The sequence below is a fragment of the Sinocyclocheilus rhinocerous genome, unplaced genomic scaffold, assembly GCF_001515625.1.
Source record: "Sinocyclocheilus rhinocerous isolate Xijiao unplaced genomic scaffold, SAMN03320098_v1.1 scaffold258, whole genome shotgun sequence".
NCBI classification, from domain to species: Eukaryota; Metazoa; Chordata; class Actinopteri; order Cypriniformes; family Cyprinidae; genus Sinocyclocheilus; species Sinocyclocheilus rhinocerous.
This window is the reverse complement of record NW_015634010.1, coordinates 156,383-174,438: the sequence shown is the minus strand read 5'-3', so window position 1 is coordinate 174,438 and position 18,056 is coordinate 156,383. Positions and strand designations below refer to the sequence as shown.

The window sequence follows — 18,056 nt, the reverse complement described above, 5'->3', positions numbered from 1 at the left end:
CTGCAAACACCAACTCAACAAGACGAAAACAACTGTGAATAATGTTTTTAAAATCATTTTAAATACATAGACATCTAACTCACTCATAAACAAACCACCCAAAGAGTTTTGAAAGAGCTTTTGTCCCGTATTATTTGTGTTTATGCCATGTGTCTATCAGTTCAACACACTATGATCTCAAATACCTGTTAGATTCCATGTTGATCTGCAGGTCGAGAACCGGCTAAAATATTATTATTATTAATAATAATAATTTTATATAAAAAAAATAATAATTTCATATAAAAAGTTATAACGTTAAAATCGTTAAAAGTCCTCTCACACATGCAACTGTCCACATCGAGTTCGGCGTCTCATGTATTATTACTGTGATGAATTATTGACTAAAAAGGGAACCGGTGATCACCTGTTTTTCACTTGCCCTACATTTAAATAGTTAAATATGGACTTTCGCTCGAATATACGAATGTTTAAGCAAACTAGACGTTTTGGATGCAGTGACTATTGAAACAAACACGGCTCCTCTGCTAGATATTATTGCCGTTCACCATCCGCTCCACTAGAGGCGTAAGCGAGCTTTACTTTGAGCCCGAGACCTTTGGATCCTTGGCAACACGACGCTTGATAACAGTCGCAACAGAACGTTTTAAGGGAACGCAAGTATTGATTCTGCAGATGACAGCTCAGTGACAGACTCTTAATGTCGCTCAACAGCACATATTTCAGCTCAACAGAAAAAACAACCGACACACACTGTGATAAAGCGCAGGAATCGAGAATGACACACGACTCACCTGTAAGTAACTTTACGCGTTAAGCGCGTTTCTCTTGTCAGATGACTAGCACGCATTATATGGCAGTTGTAATTTTGCCTACAGTTTAAATTTAACTATCATTTTTTTGTCATAGCAAGGCTGCCCTGACAGTTTAATTTCGTGTTATGATGCCGTAACGTTACTTCATTTGACAAACGCTCGTATCTGTAGCAATAAAATACCATAACATACTATGTTAATACAATAACAACTGCAATACACAACACACAACAAAGACCTACCCTGTCTGCAGAAGAATGACAGTGAGTGCGGATCGGCCCGTCGCGCGAGCAGGGAGTGGTGGCTTTACGTGGCTCTGTTGTGTGTTCCTCTGCTCGCGGTGTATCTTCACATCCCTCCGCCACAGCTCTCACCTGCGCTCAACAGCTGGCGCACTTCCGGTCACTTCTTCACATTCAGAGGCAATAACATCTTCTATAAAGGTACATCACAGGCTTTGATTACAAACTGATTCTCTTTCTCATTTTCGTTCCATATGTATGTATGTATGTGTGTGTGTGTGTGTGTATATATGCACAATACATACACATAATAATGTACTGTATTCACGTTTTTCAAGAGTCATTTGGTGTCGTGGGAAGCTCTGATGTCCTTTTGCTGCTTCATGGTTTTCCTACTTCTAGCTATGACTGGTATAAGGTAAGTGAGCAGAGCGCCATTTAAAGTAATTTTGTGGCATAAAACTGCATTAACATTTCAAGAAAGCAGCAATAGTTTAATGCTGAGGGCAATTTATTGACAGTGACTGGACACTGCACTTTTACTTATGTTTCTTGAATCTCATTCTGTTGTTTTGTAGATCTGGGATTCTCTGACTCAACGCTTTAACAGAGTCATTGCTCTCGACTTCCTGGGCTTTGGTTTTTCACACAAACCGGTGAGATGAAACTCATGCAGTCATTACAGCTACAGTTTTTAAAGAATCTATTTTATTATCCATAATTTTAATCATTACTTCTATCGTACAAACTCCAGCGACCGCACCGTTACTCCATCTTCGAGCAGGCCAGTGTGGTGGAGGCCCTGGTTACTCATTTGGGTCTGTCAGAGCAGAGGATCAACATCCTGTCACATGACTACGGAGACACTGTAGCTCTCGAGTTACTGTACAGGTGAGCCCTAATGATCCTTAAAAGTCTCTTGGCATAATTTAGCTTAATGTTCCTGTCAATATGATCTGGGTGGTTCTCACATGCAGTTAAACACACAGGAGTGACCATAACAGAAGCGGACACATCACGATAAACAGCCTCTGCCTCTCAAATGGAGGTACATTAGAGTTTTATGCGGTCAGAAAATTAGAATATATATTCTTTAAATCTGAATGGAGATTCATAACTTTGTTCATTTTGTTTTCAATCTTTAAAGGAATATTCCCTGAGACTCATTATCCAAGATTCCTTCAGAAAGTGAGTGTGAACTTTATAAAGACACATTTGTTTTCATTTTCAAATATGAGAAGTAAATATTTACAATAATTTGCCATCTATAGGTGCTGAAGGACTCTGGTTTCATTTCACCTGTATTTACCCGCCTAATAAACTTCCAGCTTTTCTCTAGAGGGTGAGTGGAGCATCCGGAATGGGAGTAGTGTTTAGTTTTATGCTCTCTAATACACAGTTCAAACTATTTGTTGTACTTTACACAGTCTTAAATCATTTACTTAAATCATGTTAGCTGTGACCTAAAGCCTTCAATTGCAAATATTATATATTCACCCTACAGAATAAGGGATGTGTTTGGACCATACACCCAGCCAACAGAAGCCGAGTTCTGGGACATGTGGACAGGCATTCGCTTTAATGATGGAAATCTGGTCATGGACAGGTGTCCAAACTTCTCCATGTGTTGCACCTGCAATGCTTTGCCTTTAATAATAACGGTCACCAAATATCGTTTGTTGTGTCTTGCCCAGTATCCTGCAGTACATTAACCAGAGGCTGAAACACAGAGAGAGATGGGTCGGGACTCTAACCTCCACTTCAACACCATGTGAGTATACACACCATTCATACTGTGGTACAAAGTGCTGGAGTAACCGTCAGGATACCAGAATGAGGTGTGTGAATATGACTCACTGCGATGGTTTGCTTAAAAACTCGGCCATGGGCAGTGCTATTGAGGCTAAGTAGTTTAATCCAATAAAAATGACTATGGAAGCTGCTTAGGTTGTCTTCACCCCAGGCAATAAGTGTTTGAGGTGACAGTATATATTAAGTGAACATTTACATAGTTGAATGCAGTAAAGTATTGCACAGCATACTATATTATACAAGCAGTGCAGCAGGAAAAACATGTTAACATTCATTATAGGATAGGAGGGTTGTATTGTTTTTTGTGAATAGTTTTTTTTGCTTTGGAAGGTGATTAGTTGATAAATCACATCAGGCTGTGTAATGTAGAACATCCTGACCATTTGTTCTTTGCAAATATCACTGATTTATCACTTTTTTTTTTTTTTACTTTATAGTGCACATGATTTATGGACCACTAGATCCAGTTAATCCACATCCTGAGTTTATCCAGCTCTACCAGTAAGTAGTTTATATTTATAAAGTCAGTTTAAACTAACTTTTAAGTTATTATTGTCATTGTTGGTAAATAAGGGAAAATTCGTTCGAAGAGTTCGACAGCACAAGTGTGTAAATACATAAGAAAAACAACGGAATCTTTAAAAACCCTCTTGTGCGGAACTACTTCCTTCCGCCACGGATTCAAATCTCAGTTTGCAGTTTAACAGCTGAGCTCAAGCCTCAGTAACTAATTTGAAAACGTCACTTTAGAACTAGTGACGAAGAAAGCACATTGTATTACTGTATTAAAAGAAGTGTATTATGTGGAGTCGAGTATTATTAGAGAGAGATGGACTGAGTGAGTGTGTTTATCTGCATCTGATACAGCATTCATTATTCAGCTCAGTCTCATATTCACAATAAAACATTAGCTTGAATGTCCGCTGAGGAAAGCGATATTTTTGTCATACTGTCCTTTCTGGGAGGGAGGGAGAAGAGCTTGAGGTATGTGTGCTGAAAAAAGTGGATGCGGCGAAAGAGGGAGGGAGGGATAAGAGCTTGAGGTAAGCAGTTTTATGTTTTAGCGCCGTGTCACGTTGATTTCATGTCGCATTTTTATTGGCTGCAGCAAACACACTGTGCGATGATCATGCTGGATTTCTGACACTCAGAAAATGATCGTAGGCTATCTTTGGTCACAAGACCGTGAAAACGGCGGTCTCTGAACCTCTCTCTGTACAACATAGGACCACCGTTTAGGAGCCACGATCATAGAAATCGCCTGATTGTTTCACGATGCCAATCTTTCGTCTGGGACAGCAGAAAATCATGCAGTGTGTTTTAGGAGTAGTGTTGCACTATCTGTGTCTCTGCATGGTTTTATTACAAGTAAAACCAGTGGTTTCAAGTTGAAACAAATCCTATAAACAAAGATGAAACCGCTAAGCTGTGACAGAGCAAAGACAGAACAAGCTATCCCTGTAGATATTATAACATTAGAAATCTTTTATAACCACTTTTCTCTTTGTTCCTTACCTACAGGAAACTAGTGCAGAGATCCACTGTATCGGTTCTAGATGAGCATGTGAGTCATTATCCACAGCTGGAGGATCCCACAGGCTTCTTTAATGCCTACCTCAGCTTTATCAACTCATTCTGAGATGAGTAATGGAGTGGAATATTGCCACAAATAAGTTGTTAGAAAATATTCAAATCCATTTATTAACAAACCGCAGAGTGTGTGAAATGTCAGTCATGTGTTTAAATGCATGAAACCGAAAGTATTGCACCAAATACCTAAACAGTCATTACAACAGAGTTTGCTCATATACAATGCCATTATTTGTAAATACATTTGTTCAATGCATGAATGCTTTTATTCAATTAAAAAGGTCTTTGTATGAATTGTCTCAGGTTTTGTGTTGAAAAAAAACAATACAACACAAGTTTTGTACTCTTTCTGTTTTATTATTGATAAATGAAAAGGTTTGTAGTAAAGGACTTTTTTCCCCCTGAGCCGTGACACAACATCAAAACAGCTCAGATACCAGAGAAACAATGTTTAGATCTCTTCCACATGAAATAAAGTGGCACAGTATTTTAGACATCTCTCAGAAACAGAACAGACCAAATACAGAAACAGGATGATTCCGAGGATTCATATCAAGCCACAAAGTTGGTTGTGAGAAACGTTATAGAGCTACTATATAGATACATATAAAAGCACAATGACCCAGATTGATTGGCATGTGACCAGGTCACTCAAACATTACTTGTTTAGCCGACAGAGGCCAGGATGACGTCGACCACGTTCTCGTCTGTGCTCCTAACAGTCACCTGCATAGTGACCCCATCAGCCAGAGCCAGACGTGCCCTCACCAATACATCATGACCTCCCCTAAACACACCTTCAGAAAGACAAGATCATTAACCTCATTGCTCATGTTAGAAAATTAACACTAAAAACACTAAATACAAGAACTAAAATTCTCAAAACTGAAAAACTGGAGTGATGAAGTCAGTACATACCTGCTAGGAACAGAACATGCGAGTTCTTGTTTTCAGGAACTTTGTCTGAGCGCTCGCAAGGCTGCATGCCCAAGAAGCTGATAATGTTATTTACTGCCTCTGTGAAGACAAACACAATAAAGAGATGATAATTTCACATTCTGTTATCTCCAGCCACAAAACTCTTCTTACAAACATGAAGCTTTTAACTCAAGACGTTAATTGATGGACTGGAGTCGTGTGGATTATTGCAATGTTTTCATCAGCCGTTTAAACTTTCATTCTGACGGCAGCCATTCACTGCAGAGGATCCATTGGTGAGCAAGTGATGCAATGTTAAATTTCCAATGAAAAAAAAAACTCATCTACATTTTAGATGGCCTGAGGGCGAGTACATTTTTCAGCAAATTTTCATTTTGAGGTTAACTATTCCTTTTAGCAATCTTACCATCTAAAGTTCTGACTGTGGCCAAAGCAAATGTCTCTTCCTTCTCAAACTCATCTCCGATCTCCTCCCACGCTGCACCAAAGTTTGGTTTCAACACCTTCTGTATGTGGTCAGCGACTGTCACCTCTAAATCTTCCAGCTGAGAGGGAAACAAGACATTGAGTGAGGAATGGCCACTGATAATCTTCCCATTTTCATCAGTGTGGACTGATTTTGAAAATTCACATACCACATATTCATCGTTGTAACCGTCATCATCAGGCTCTCCTGTGTTGGGATCACAGTCCCGGACCAGATATTTCATTGTACAGCTGAACGTGCAAGAGACTAAGACAAATGCAAACAACAAAACAGAAAAATCATTAAGGGAAACTTAACATCAAATCTGCCCAAGCAAGAATAGTTGACATCTTACTGCGAATCAATCATGTCTGACCTGCTGTGGGGTCATCCTCTGGTAACCGGACCAGACTGTAGCAGGAGCTGGGCTGGCTGTAGGGGAGACTTGGTGCAGGTACATAATGTAGCACCTCGTACGACTCTGACGGCTCCATCTGGACCAGAACTCGCTGCAGCAGCTGGTCGTTGAGCGTGTTGGTGCAGTCGAACTGGAAGATCATGTGATTTGCGAAAGTGTGTTTGATACAGCGCACCACATACTCCGTCTCTGCTTCTGTTAACTGAACCGGCTCAGACGACTTGAACAGGGGACCCAGGCCCTGGAATTCTGGGATGGCTGCAAGTTGTTCTGAGGGAGAAAAATAAGGGGACCAGTTGAAATGTGGCACAGTTTGCTTCAGACAGGTTTAATGATGCCACATGCATTGTTTTGCTAATTAGCTAATCTTCTTACCTTGGTAAATGTCTTGGCGGGAAGGTGCAAGCTTTTCAGGTAGTTTGCTTGTTGCCATGGGTGCGATTTCTGGCATGAAAGAGAAAAATTAAGTGAACTTAGGCAATTTGAGCAGTTTAGAGTAAGCTCTGCGATTTACCCTAAAACCCCAGGTTAAAGGCATAAGATGATTAGCATCCAAATTAGAGGCCAAACAATGGTAGAATGTAAACAAAACGTTTTTTGAGCATACATAATTATGAAAATATTCTGCAATGGATTATGATGAGTAATGAAGTTATTGGCCTCAGGATCATAAGCAGTGTGGGCTGCTGAAGCTCAGGTTCACACCTGTTTTCTGTTCGGTGATGGGTGCAGTGGCCAAGGGAACTGTCTTCATGTCGAACGGTTTCTCAGAGGGCTCCAGTGTGTACTGGTGGAGGGATTTCTCCAGTCCAGGGACAGATACGGACAGACCTGCATTCAAACCATTCAACAACCCTTGTTCACTCACATCAGCTAAATCAAACCAAATACAATATCAGATACACATTAAGAATCTTAAATATCCAGAACAACTGCAACCCTTCACCATTGAAGATGTAAGCGGCATTCAAGGCCTTCTGCTTCTGCTGAAGGACGTTCATGTAGAATGTGGCTCTGTCTCTGACCTCATCGTCGCTGTCCATCATACACCTGTCAGACACACACAGTAAATTAGCACATTAAAACATTTCTCTCTAGACATGGGCAATAAGCAACATTAACATGACAATATTCTTACATTCTGGTAGATTAAACAATTTTGTGTAAAAGTGGTTAAAATACAGAAAAATTGTTAATATATACTACTTTATTTTTCCATGTGAAACCATTTTAATCCATTTAAACAAGGATTTTCACTTTTTAGGTAAAATAGTTTTATTCTCTGCTTTGCATCACTGTTTTTAATCCAATCAAATAAATTAGGATTTTCTCTTTTTAGTAAAAAAAAAAAAAAACATTTTATTGTTCATATATTCAATATTTTATTTAATGAGGATTTTCTCTTTTTTTGTTTGTTTTTTTAAACAAACATTTGCATTGATTTCCAAACACATCTTTGTTCATTTCCTTACTCCAATACTCAAATTACCAGTATAAACACTCACTCCCTCCACACACACACTTCCTGCCATTGAAGGCCTACCTCTGCATCAGAACTAAGACGCTTGGCAGCAGGTCGTCGTTTTGAGCCCCAAACTTAGCCAGTGCACTTACAGCAGCTTTGAAGAAAAACGTGAGAGGAGAGTCAGAGCAGAAGAAAGCTTAGTCTCTGGAATCAGATTATCAGCCCTGCTTAAAATTACTACTACTTGCAGTCTGACTGCAGTTAATTACTGGGACACGTGTGTGGCGCTCAAACAAAAAACCTGTACCAATGGATATTACAAACACAAGCTTCCTAAAATCTTAAGGTGGCACGAGCAGGTCTTTAAAAGCTCATTGCAAGGAGGTTAACACATGGGTCAAAGGTCACGCAAGATCACTCACCTGCCCGCACTGCCTCGCTCTCCAGCACCACACGGTTGAAGATGAAACGGATGTATTTGGAGGGAGTGGGGGTACGTGGCCCCTCTTTCCCCAGCATGTGGAGGATCTTAGTGGCCAGTACGGTGTGCTCACAATCCTCGATAAACTCACATAAGTGAGCCAAGCCTGTCTCCTTACTCTCTGGGTTTTCCTCTATGATACTAATGATACAATCCACAATGGCTCTCTTGTACTCAAATCCACCCTGCAAAAGAAAAAAAAATGAAACCCAAAAAAATGAAAAGTAAATGTTTTTCAGCTTTTTTTGGCAATAATAATTAAAATACAGATCAGAAGTAAACCAGGTATTAAGGATATCAAGTGTAAATCTGGTCATGTGGTTTGGCACAAGAAAAGAGATTACAAGACTCCAGTGTAATAACACACGTCCTTGGATGAACTTACATCATCTCTCAACATGTTTGAAAGGAAGTTCATCATCACGCTGTGCTTTCTGGGATACTTCTGGCACAGAGCACTGATGGCCTGGACCACAACCACCTGGAAAACAAACACGCCATTTGGTTATGAAAACACATTGTTTACAAGAACATTACCACTGGACCGATCATTTAAAAAAATATAATATATGTACATAACTCCTGAAACATGATTGCATATGCATCTGAAGCATGTGTTTGTTCTCTAATTTTCTTGAAATTCACTGTCTGGGTCATGAAGTCACACCTTGAACTCGTCCGAGATCTCAGAGACGAAGGAGGAGATCTGCTTCATGAGGCGGTCGACGCTGCTCTCGCTGCCGGTCTTCAGCAGGGTGGTGATGGCCAGGGTGGCGATGCTGCGGTTGGAGTCAGTGATCAGGTTCTCCAGGTCCAGGTTGCATGCGGTCACTGCTGACGGGTGCTTCATTGCCACCTGTGTATTTTTTTTCCCAAAGTGGTCATAACTCTTTTTCATGCCAAAAAATTCAGAATTCTAATGTTTCACCCTATTTAGGATGTAGTTTTTGCACTATTTGTGTGATAAAACCATGCCTTTGAACTAGAGGTCTACACGGAGGACCCGAGACCCGACCCATTTTTGGACCCGTGTAGACCTCTACTTTGAACATAAAAATGTGTTCTTTGGTGTCTCCATGTGGTAGTTGATAGATACTGCAACTAGTTACAAACTAAATCCTATTCAAACCAACCTTATTAAGGGTCCGTACAGCTGCATATCGCAGAGCTGCTTTGGGAGAGCTGCAAAACAGCTGGAGAACTATGGAAAGGGAAAGAAAGAAAGACCAAATTATTCTAGTGTACTCTGTTGTGTGTGCTGGTTAGAAAGCAAAGAAGAAAGACTAACCAGACACAGCAGGAGCCAGCTCACGGGCGGTACATTTGGGCATGTGGACGATGGCAGAGGCCGCTTCATAAACCACCATCTCATGTTTATTCCTCAAGCAGCTCTCAATGAAGTCAAACAGCGGGCTATCGTGTCTGATAAACCACATGTAGACAGACTAGGTAAGTCTACATTATAAGCAACTGCATAACGTTAATATTGCCTAAATGAGCCTGAAAAAAACTGATGTCCAATACACATACCCTCCCTCTGTCTCCTCCAGCAGTTTACTGGCAATGCGAATCATCATGCAGTAAGCAAATGGAGACTTCAGGCCAGATTTGGTGAATTTGTTGAGCATCTTGGTCACAGCCAGACGGTCATTCTTCCTCAGATGATACAGAAGACCCAGCGCATGGTACTGTGGAGAAAGATCCCATTTCATTAGAGAAAGAAAGACCATCAACTCATCAGATAATGGATGTAAACAACTAACCTGCACCATGATGTTATCACTCGAAGCCGCCTCCTGAGCTTCATTGACCCAGCGTTTGACCACATCAAAGCTCATCTTCACCATGTGCTGAAGAACAGATACACAAACAGAGCTTCATTATCCAGAATTATCCATCATGGGAATAAGTGTAATAAACAGTTAAGCGGTAAACAGATTAGTTTATATTAACAATGACAGATGGGGATGGGACAGAAAGTGTTTTGGATAATATTATACTGTTTTGTGCTGCTAGCGCCATGAAAATTACACCCTTCACCCTTTGAACTGTCATTAGCAATGTTGTTATTGTTTCTAAAAACTAAAACCGTAAAAAAATATTTTCCCTTAAATGAAAAACACTGAAATAAAATAAATTAGACAAACTTAAAAATGTTTTTTAAAGTACTAAAATAAAAGCTAAAACGAATATAAAAAAACTAATAAACATAAAAAAGAAACTAAAATTCTAATGTAAATTCAAACTATATACAGTACATTTAAAATATCGATAAATACTATAATAGTATATGTCACTAAAATAATACTAGCTTGTGATCTTACCAGTGAGGAGACCAGAGCAGAGCTGGAGACGCTGGGCACTTTGTCCACAATGGCCTGTTTCATGTATCGCTCAATAGCTTGCAGCATGGTGGTCTGATGGACAAGATGGAAGAAGCACAGTTGGAAGGATCATTTATATCTGTTCCAGCAGTTTCTATATAGTTTATTTCTCACCAACAGCAAATTAAGTCTCCTATACACAGAGATAAATGAGTTTGCAAACAGTCGAGACTCACATCAGTGATCCTGCAGAGAGCTCTGATTGCCGGTCCTCTGTAAACATCCTCTTTACCAGTCATGTCTTTTGTCAAGCTGAGACACAAACAAAACATTAATCAGTGATTTTCATAAGGTAATATCAGTGGCGTGTGCAAAGATTTCCATTCCTCATCAAATAAAACGTTTTTACACTACACATATTAGAAAAAATATATTGTAAATATCTCAAGTAAGAAATCCGCTGCTATGGCAACATGAAGTGCTCACCTGCTTGTAACAATGATCACATCCTCTGAGATGTTGGCCATCTCCTTTATAGTCAGGTAGCACATTCTTCTCAGGGTTTGCTAAAACAAACAATTATTTGTTTGTTTATTTAAGTATTTTCCAGTTAATAATTATAGTGCTTCAACTTGAAGATATTTCAGGTAGTTGCCAAGGCATTCCTAATTTTCAATTTTCAGGTTTTCAATACTTTTTAAATATTTATATTTTATTTCATTTGATTTATTTCAATAAACTATTTTTAAAAAAATAGGAACTATGTGTTATAATTTTTAACAACAACCCAAGAAATAATAAACACAGATAAATCAGCCAGACTTGTATTGGACAATAACTGTCTGCTTTGGCAAATTTTGTGTAAGAAATTATTGTGTATAATTTTGTTACTGTCATTAATTAAATTATATTATACATAATGCAATATGTAACTCTAATAAAAACAGTTAATGGGGCTGTACATTTTCTTACATCATTAGACTGGAACAGTCTTGTCATGGCAAAGAAAGCTTCAGTGGCCTCTGTGGTTCCAAAGTGCTCACCCTGAAAAATGAAGGAGGTTAGTGATGGATCAGTCCACAGAGAGAGAGAGAGAGAGAGAGAGAGAGAGAGAGAGAAGAAGGAAAAACTGTAGTGGAAAGCTGCTGGAAAAGTAAGATATAATCATGTACCTGGTTGAGCAGGTAGATGATCTTTGTGAGGATGTGCAGACATCTTCTCGGATTGATTGGTGTCTCGTTGAAAATCCGAGCCTTTGAAACATACATGCAATATAATATACAGTGCGAACGAGACATTTATCTGATTTGAAGATTCGGATGCATCAAACTCACCTCCTGTAGTACAGCGCTCTTCTCCAGATGCTGAAAGGGGTTCGAGCCACTTCCTAAACACATCAAAATAGATCTATCGATCATCTAAATCTATGCGTCTTCATTCAAATACAACATCAGGTAATATAATAACCTATAAGTTATTAAATTATAAATCATAAGATGCTATTTATTTTAGAAACGCACTCATAGAATAAGTCAAACAGCATCTATATGTGACTCTTCGTCTGAGTTAGTTCACTTCAAAACAGCAATATTAGTCACACCTATGAAATGTAAAACCTATATGCAAAGTAAACTAAAACCAAAGAGTAAGATCTTCTAAATCTGAACTGTCGGAATATTATACAGTAAGAGCATTATAGGAGAGAATAGCATCTATGTGGCCCCTTTTGCAGTAACTCATCCAATTTTTAATCAAACTCAGTAAGAAGTTCCCTTTATATATATATATAAAATAGAAAGCTTATTGGGGGAAAAAACACGAAGTAAAGGTAGGATCTTCACCGTTGATATTTGTAACGTTAAGTTACTGAAGATCAATAAAGAGAACTGCTAGCACATTAGCTTCCCAATTAAAGATTAAAAACACATACTACAGGATACTGCAGTATCACAGTTAATCCGCCACTCAAAGGCAGAATTAAGTACAAAACTGGAACATGCACATTAATTTTTTTAGAGTTAAATAAGTTAGATTTACAATTACAGAAGTGCTGTGGCCTGCAGACACTCTTCCTTAGCAAAACAGCCGTCATCATTTCGGCCACGGAAATAAGCGGTTAATAACAGAATACTGAATCTATAATGTGTCAGCGTGTATTTAATATTGATCTTACCAGACTCCTCATCCTTCTTGTCAAATTTCTTGATCATGTTGCGGAATGTTTGAGAGCAGTAAACGAGATGATCAGTCAGTCATTCACGCTCTTTTCCTCCACGTCAACTAGAGTGACGTATGTCGTGTGCTGGCTGAGGTGAAGATGGCGCCCACCGAGATCAAGCTTCAAAATAAAAGTTTATGCTTAAAAGTCGGGATGACGATGAAGAGGTTGATTCGTACGTTCTGCGAACGTTCCAGATATATATATATATATAGTTTTAAATATTTAGATTTAATTTACACAATATTTAAATGCTACGACTTTGTGAAATATAATATTATGAATGGATTGTAATATCATAAATTATTTAGAATTATCTCTATATAATTTTTTTTATATTTGTTTTGAGAGACTAATTTCGGTCTTCACCAAAATGTTGATTCTATCTGAAAAAAAGTGATCAAATGTATATTTATTATTCAACACTATTTGTCTGCAACATAAGTAGACTTCTCAATAATTATTGCATTGACTAGTCTGTCTTGAATGCAGCTGCGAAAAGTTTTGAGTGATGTGTTTAGAGAGAGAGAGAGAGAGAGAGAGATTCTTATGTCTCGAAACAATTACCTTCGAATGGACGCTTTGTTACATTTGCAATTATTTATTTATTAAACGATAAAATAATTGTTTTCAGTACAAAAATATTCAACTGTCGGATTTATCAACCCAGTTTTCAGAACTTTACATATCTGTAACCATCCAGTCGTGAGCAGTAACTGTTTAATACTAATCAGGACAGCTTTCATCTGAGATGTACAGACAAGTTGTGTTAATGAAAAGGGAGAGGTGTAGGAGCATTGCAAAATATGTCGAACTTCCCTCTGAGACATATAATATACTCCAATCATTATGTCTCTTTGAAGCTTAAGTTTAGAAATTGACCAAACAATCTTGCTGACAAGCCATACGAGTCTCACTACTGTAGGTAGGCTAATAAGCCCATTTGAAATCATTTTCTGTAAAACAGCATTAAATCTAACAAACGTGACAAGCCTAACATGACTAAACCATAACGCGTTTAAATCAAACCCCATTATGTCACTTGTTAATACGTTCCATTAATTTTCAGCATTGCTAATTTGTTATGCAACTGAACAAAAAACTTTTATTACATTAGTAAATTAGAGATAACATGCCTCAGTAGGTTACAAAAAAATATATTAAAGTCAAATTATTGACATAAGAGTTCACTTTCTCTTTCCAATCTGCGCCAGCAAGCGCGCGTTGTCGTCCGCCTTTGCGCGCAGGTTCTTGGCTTTGGCAATGTTGAAGAGGATGTTCATAATGTTGGTGGGGACATCGAGGGATAGAGTGACCTGGCTGCGTCGGTCGCTCTTCGCACTGTTACGGTACAGTTTACTCCTGAGCTGCGTCTGGCTCAAGTATCTGTATTTGGACGCGGGTATCGTCCTCCTCTCGCGCGGCTCCTCGGAGGAAAGCGCGTGTGCCGATTTGTACAGGCGGTTTAGACTGTCCAGCAGGGAATTTGCTGGTTGCCCGTTATCATCTGTCTCGGAGAACACTTCATTGTTGCAAAGAAAGTTGGACACGGGGTCGTACGTCGGTAAGCAGAGGCTGGAAACCGGTGCGCAAAGAAGTGCCAGAGCGAGGAGGGTCCGGGCGAGCCACATCGTTTTGCCCTGTTGAACGGAGGCGCGTGGTAATACATACAAGGCTTTTAGATGAACATTTTCTGCGTAATGATTACTTTAGTAAAACTTTTTGTAAGAAAGATTGTATAAAAAGTGTCCTGTGCATCTACACATGAAGTAAATGTTCAACGAAAAGTGAAAATAGTCTTCCTTTTTTACTAACTCGAGTTTTTTCTTTTGTGGAACACATAAGGTGGTGTTACCCTGCACAATTCACTTTGTATACTACTATACTAATTGCATACAGAAAATAATGTAGCATAATGGTGACAAAAGCTATCAGTCTCTAATATTCTCGTGTTCCAGAAATAAAGTCACACATGTTTGGAACAACCTCTGTGTAATTTATGTCAGAATTGTTCTTTCTGAGTAAACTATTACCTTGAATCTAATGCAAAAGTACCTTACCTGCACCGTTTCAATGAGGAGAATCTTCTGAAGTGAAGCACTGTTAGGTCAACCAGAACTTTTGGATCGTGAATCCAAAGTGTTATTAAAAAGGCAAGCAAGTCAACAACTCAGTGTCAACTTAATGTCGCATTGAATCATAACAGTGATTTAGTGGGTTTGATATCTCCCTGGCTGCTCATAATATCCGCTTGGACTGTTTGCCCATTGGATGTGCATTTATTTAGTATAAACCTAATTACGCTGCAGTCGTACGCCAGCAATAACGTCATTTATTGGGATCCTCCCAGTAAAATAAGGAGGTGATTGATGCGCTCGTGCACCCAAGGCGCGTTTAGAACAGATGAGCTTAATATTTTGAGCCAGCCTGTGATTATCTGAGAAAAAAAAAGGTTGATCATCTGATCAGGTCCTGTATCACGACCGGCTACATACTACAGCTACATACAAAATAAATAAATAAGTTGAAAATTTCAGCTTATTATTGTAGCCTATTTTAGCTGTAGATTAATTAACCAACCCAGAACCCAGTCTCACGAGAAAACATTACTGTTTTACAAGATGGCGATTTTTCGTACGAATTTGAATGAGTATGATTAACGCGTGGATGGGATTGTATCCCATACAAATTAACCACCAATTTGGCAAAACGTGATATAGTTATGAACTGCTGTGAGATTTATAGACTGTAGTAAAAAAAAAAAAAAAGACAAGGAATCTCTACTTCCTTCCACCAGAGTCAAGGCAACTTGGTGGCCATCTCTGAAATGCCTCTTGGGCAGCTTTTTCAGTCATGTAGTGGGGAAATGTCAAAACCAAAGCTATTCACCAAGTTTATGATTAAATTTCATCACCAATGAAATCTGACAAAACTGTCAAATTTAGTTTTGTGCTCAAATAGCATTAAAAAAGCTTTTTCAGGCTATGCCAACCAAAGCACATGTGCAGTCCTTTCTATAGCAACCACAGCTTCTAACTGCAGCTTAGTGAATGTCGAGACTATTTCCCCATACTGCCTGCTGCACGTTCTCCCATTCATAAGTGCACTGTCTTTGTATATCTAAAGTCCTTGCTTCCACTGTAGAAAGTGAAGCCAAAATGTCCCAAGATGCCCGCTACCATCTTGCGAAAATGAAAGTGACGTGACATGTGGCCAAGTATGGTTACCCATACTAGGAATTAGTGCTCTGCATTTAACCCATCCTAAGTGCACACACACAGCAGTGAACAAACACACACCGTGAACACACACCCGGAGCAGTGGGCAGCCATTTATGCTGCGGTGCCCGGGGAGCAGTTGGGGGTTCGGTGCCTTGCTCAAGGGCACCTCAGTCGTGGTATTGAAGGTGGAAGAGAGCGCTGTACATTCACCCCACCTACAATTCCTGCCGGACCTGAGACTCGAACTCGCAACCTTTGGGTTACGAGTCCGACTCTCTAACCATTAGGCCACGACTTCCCATCCTGATAATGTCATTTGCAACCTGAGTTTTGTGTGAAGTTGATCATTAAAACCAAACTTATTAGAAAAGCATTTATGACCAATACTGCAACCAGCAACTGGGGGCGACCAAAATGCTTTTGCTTCACTTTTCAGGATGTGTGCAGGAACCTTGATTGGATTAACTTAAAAAAAGACTTTTAACCTGCAATGTAGAAATCGATAGGCCCAGGAACACGACAAATACTGTAACAATACTACAGTGTTAATACAAGCCATTATTAATCTAATAATCTTAAATAAACTAGTCATCTAATATATTTAGCTACAAAGTAACATCATCCTTTTATTTTTTTAATTCAGTTGATCGTTCTGATAGTGTTCAGTATGTTATCATGTGCAACAGTTACCTATTTTAACAATTTATAAACAATTTATTGTTCTTTATACATACTAATTGACCACTCTATGTCAGAATAAAATAGTTATAAGGTTTATAATTTAGCAGGCATATTGAGAATTTACCCACTCATCTAAAGGCATTCAGTACCATGGACAGCGCATCAATTTATTTAGTTTGCATCTGTATTAAGACATTTATAAGATTTAAAAGGATCTGTTTTATTGTTCTCTCAGTTTTCAGGGTCAATGATCATATCAAATGTTTGTCCATTTTTAGACTTCCCTGTGAGTTAATTGCACTGCAGTTTATGCTTATAAGTTTAATGAGTTTTCTTCCCACCTCGCTTTAATGATTAATTGCTTTGCTATCAAGGGCTCAGAAGTTTGGAGACTTCATTAACGATCACCTTTATACATTGTAAACATTGTGCATTGGGCTGGACGATAATATATTTATTCCACATGACGTTAAAAGGAAGCTCATTAAAACTTAAACACTACAGGCTACATTTTAAAGCAGGTGTAAAGAGCATCTGTTCTCTGTAGTGTACACAATGAAGTTCACTCAGGGATCCCCTTAGACACACTGTACCACAGTCTCGAAATTGGACTATGGACCTCCTGCTACACGGGCCCCCTGCCGCTGGGACATATGTAAAGAGCGAGAAACCTCGGTATGCAACAGGGAGCAGCTTGCTTGGGGAATTATATAAAACAGAACAGAATGAATGTCAAAGGAGGGTAAAAATAATGAGGAAGGAAACACATACTTTCACAAATGTGCACATATCAGCCACCCACAAATGCAGATAGTCTATTTGCTTCAAATACACACACGCACACCACCTCCGCCTGCCCCCAGGAGACACCGTCCAGACACGACTCGACAAACATTTCTGAGGAAAAGCCAATATGGCAGCATTTATATACACCACAGGGCCAAGCTCAGAGAACACGGTCCAAAATCAGAGGTCACGATGTGAAAATGTTCTCACGCACACACCCACCAACCCACAGCGAGCTATATAGCTCATTCAAAAATATATTCATTTCATTGTTTTAATTGTCTCACGTATTAGTTTTAAAACAGTCAGATTAAGAAAATTTTAAGAACAGAACCATTAGTGCAAAATGGTAAACCTCATGGTAAACAGGTCATAAACACATAGTTGGTTATATTAATAGTGCATTAGAATCATGACCTCACTTACTAAGCATCAAACTATTTTTAAATAAAAACATGGCATATTTGTAAGAAATTCATAGGTAAGCATGTATCACTCACTACAACAGTGCAACAATGTGTGGTGCTATAGAAGTGAAATGTAAATGTGACAGAATATTTTTTTCCGTCATCTAAAGCTGCGATAAACTAATATACAT

General features: G+C 38.9%; 3 protein-coding genes and 1 long non-coding RNA gene across 4 annotated transcripts in view; 1 reads left to right on the top strand and 3 right to left on the bottom strand.

Moving 5' to 3' along the window:
- Window positions 1–1,132, bottom strand: part of LOC107744885 (uncharacterized) — a 49,031-nt gene extending 47,899 nt beyond the window's left edge. Inside the window, exon 1 of the long non-coding RNA XR_001640537.1 lies at window positions 1,058–1,132. This is a non-coding gene — a long non-coding RNA (uncharacterized LOC107744885). The remainder of the gene's footprint in view (window positions 1–1,057) is intronic.
- Window positions 577–4,727, top strand: LOC107744881 (mesoderm-specific transcript homolog protein-like). The gene is made up of 12 exons (XM_016558699.1): window positions 577–796; window positions 1,069–1,258; window positions 1,396–1,475; window positions 1,636–1,713; window positions 1,812–1,948; window positions 2,047–2,105; window positions 2,205–2,245; window positions 2,329–2,399; window positions 2,562–2,663; window positions 2,752–2,828; window positions 3,307–3,370; window positions 4,391–4,727. Exons 1-12 carry the CDS (start codon window positions 701–703, stop codon window positions 4,506–4,508), a joined length of 1,113 nt encoding a protein of 370 aa, XP_016414185.1. The 5' UTR covers window positions 577–700; the 3' UTR covers window positions 4,509–4,727.
- Window positions 4,728–4,795: 68 nt separating this feature from the next.
- LOC107744880 (coatomer subunit gamma-2) lies at window positions 4,796–12,867 on the bottom strand. The gene is made up of 23 exons (XM_016558698.1): window positions 12,726–12,867; window positions 11,887–11,939; window positions 11,725–11,805; window positions 11,525–11,596; window positions 11,039–11,118; window positions 10,789–10,864; window positions 10,553–10,645; window positions 9,992–10,078; window positions 9,759–9,916; window positions 9,517–9,650; window positions 9,362–9,429; window positions 8,896–9,084; window positions 8,614–8,709; window positions 8,170–8,413; window positions 7,826–7,901; window positions 7,229–7,332; window positions 6,988–7,113; window positions 6,658–6,726; window positions 6,241–6,552; window positions 6,034–6,131; window positions 5,805–5,943; window positions 5,378–5,476; window positions 4,796–5,256 (listed from the first exon to the last, which is right to left on the bottom strand). Exons 1-23 carry the CDS (start codon window positions 12,760–12,762, stop codon window positions 5,126–5,128), a joined length of 2,622 nt encoding a protein of 873 aa, XP_016414184.1. The 5' UTR covers window positions 12,763–12,867; the 3' UTR covers window positions 4,796–5,125.
- A 731-nt stretch (window positions 12,868–13,598) lies between these two features.
- On the bottom strand, window positions 13,599–15,030 carry LOC107744883 (urocortin-3-like). The gene is made up of 2 exons (XM_016558701.1): window positions 14,831–15,030; window positions 13,599–14,410 (listed from the first exon to the last, which is right to left on the bottom strand). Exon 2 carries the CDS (start codon window positions 14,399–14,401, stop codon window positions 13,958–13,960), a length of 444 nt encoding a protein of 147 aa, XP_016414187.1. The 5' UTR covers window positions 14,402–14,410; window positions 14,831–15,030; the 3' UTR covers window positions 13,599–13,957.
- Between the last annotated feature and the right edge of the window lie 3,026 nt (window positions 15,031–18,056).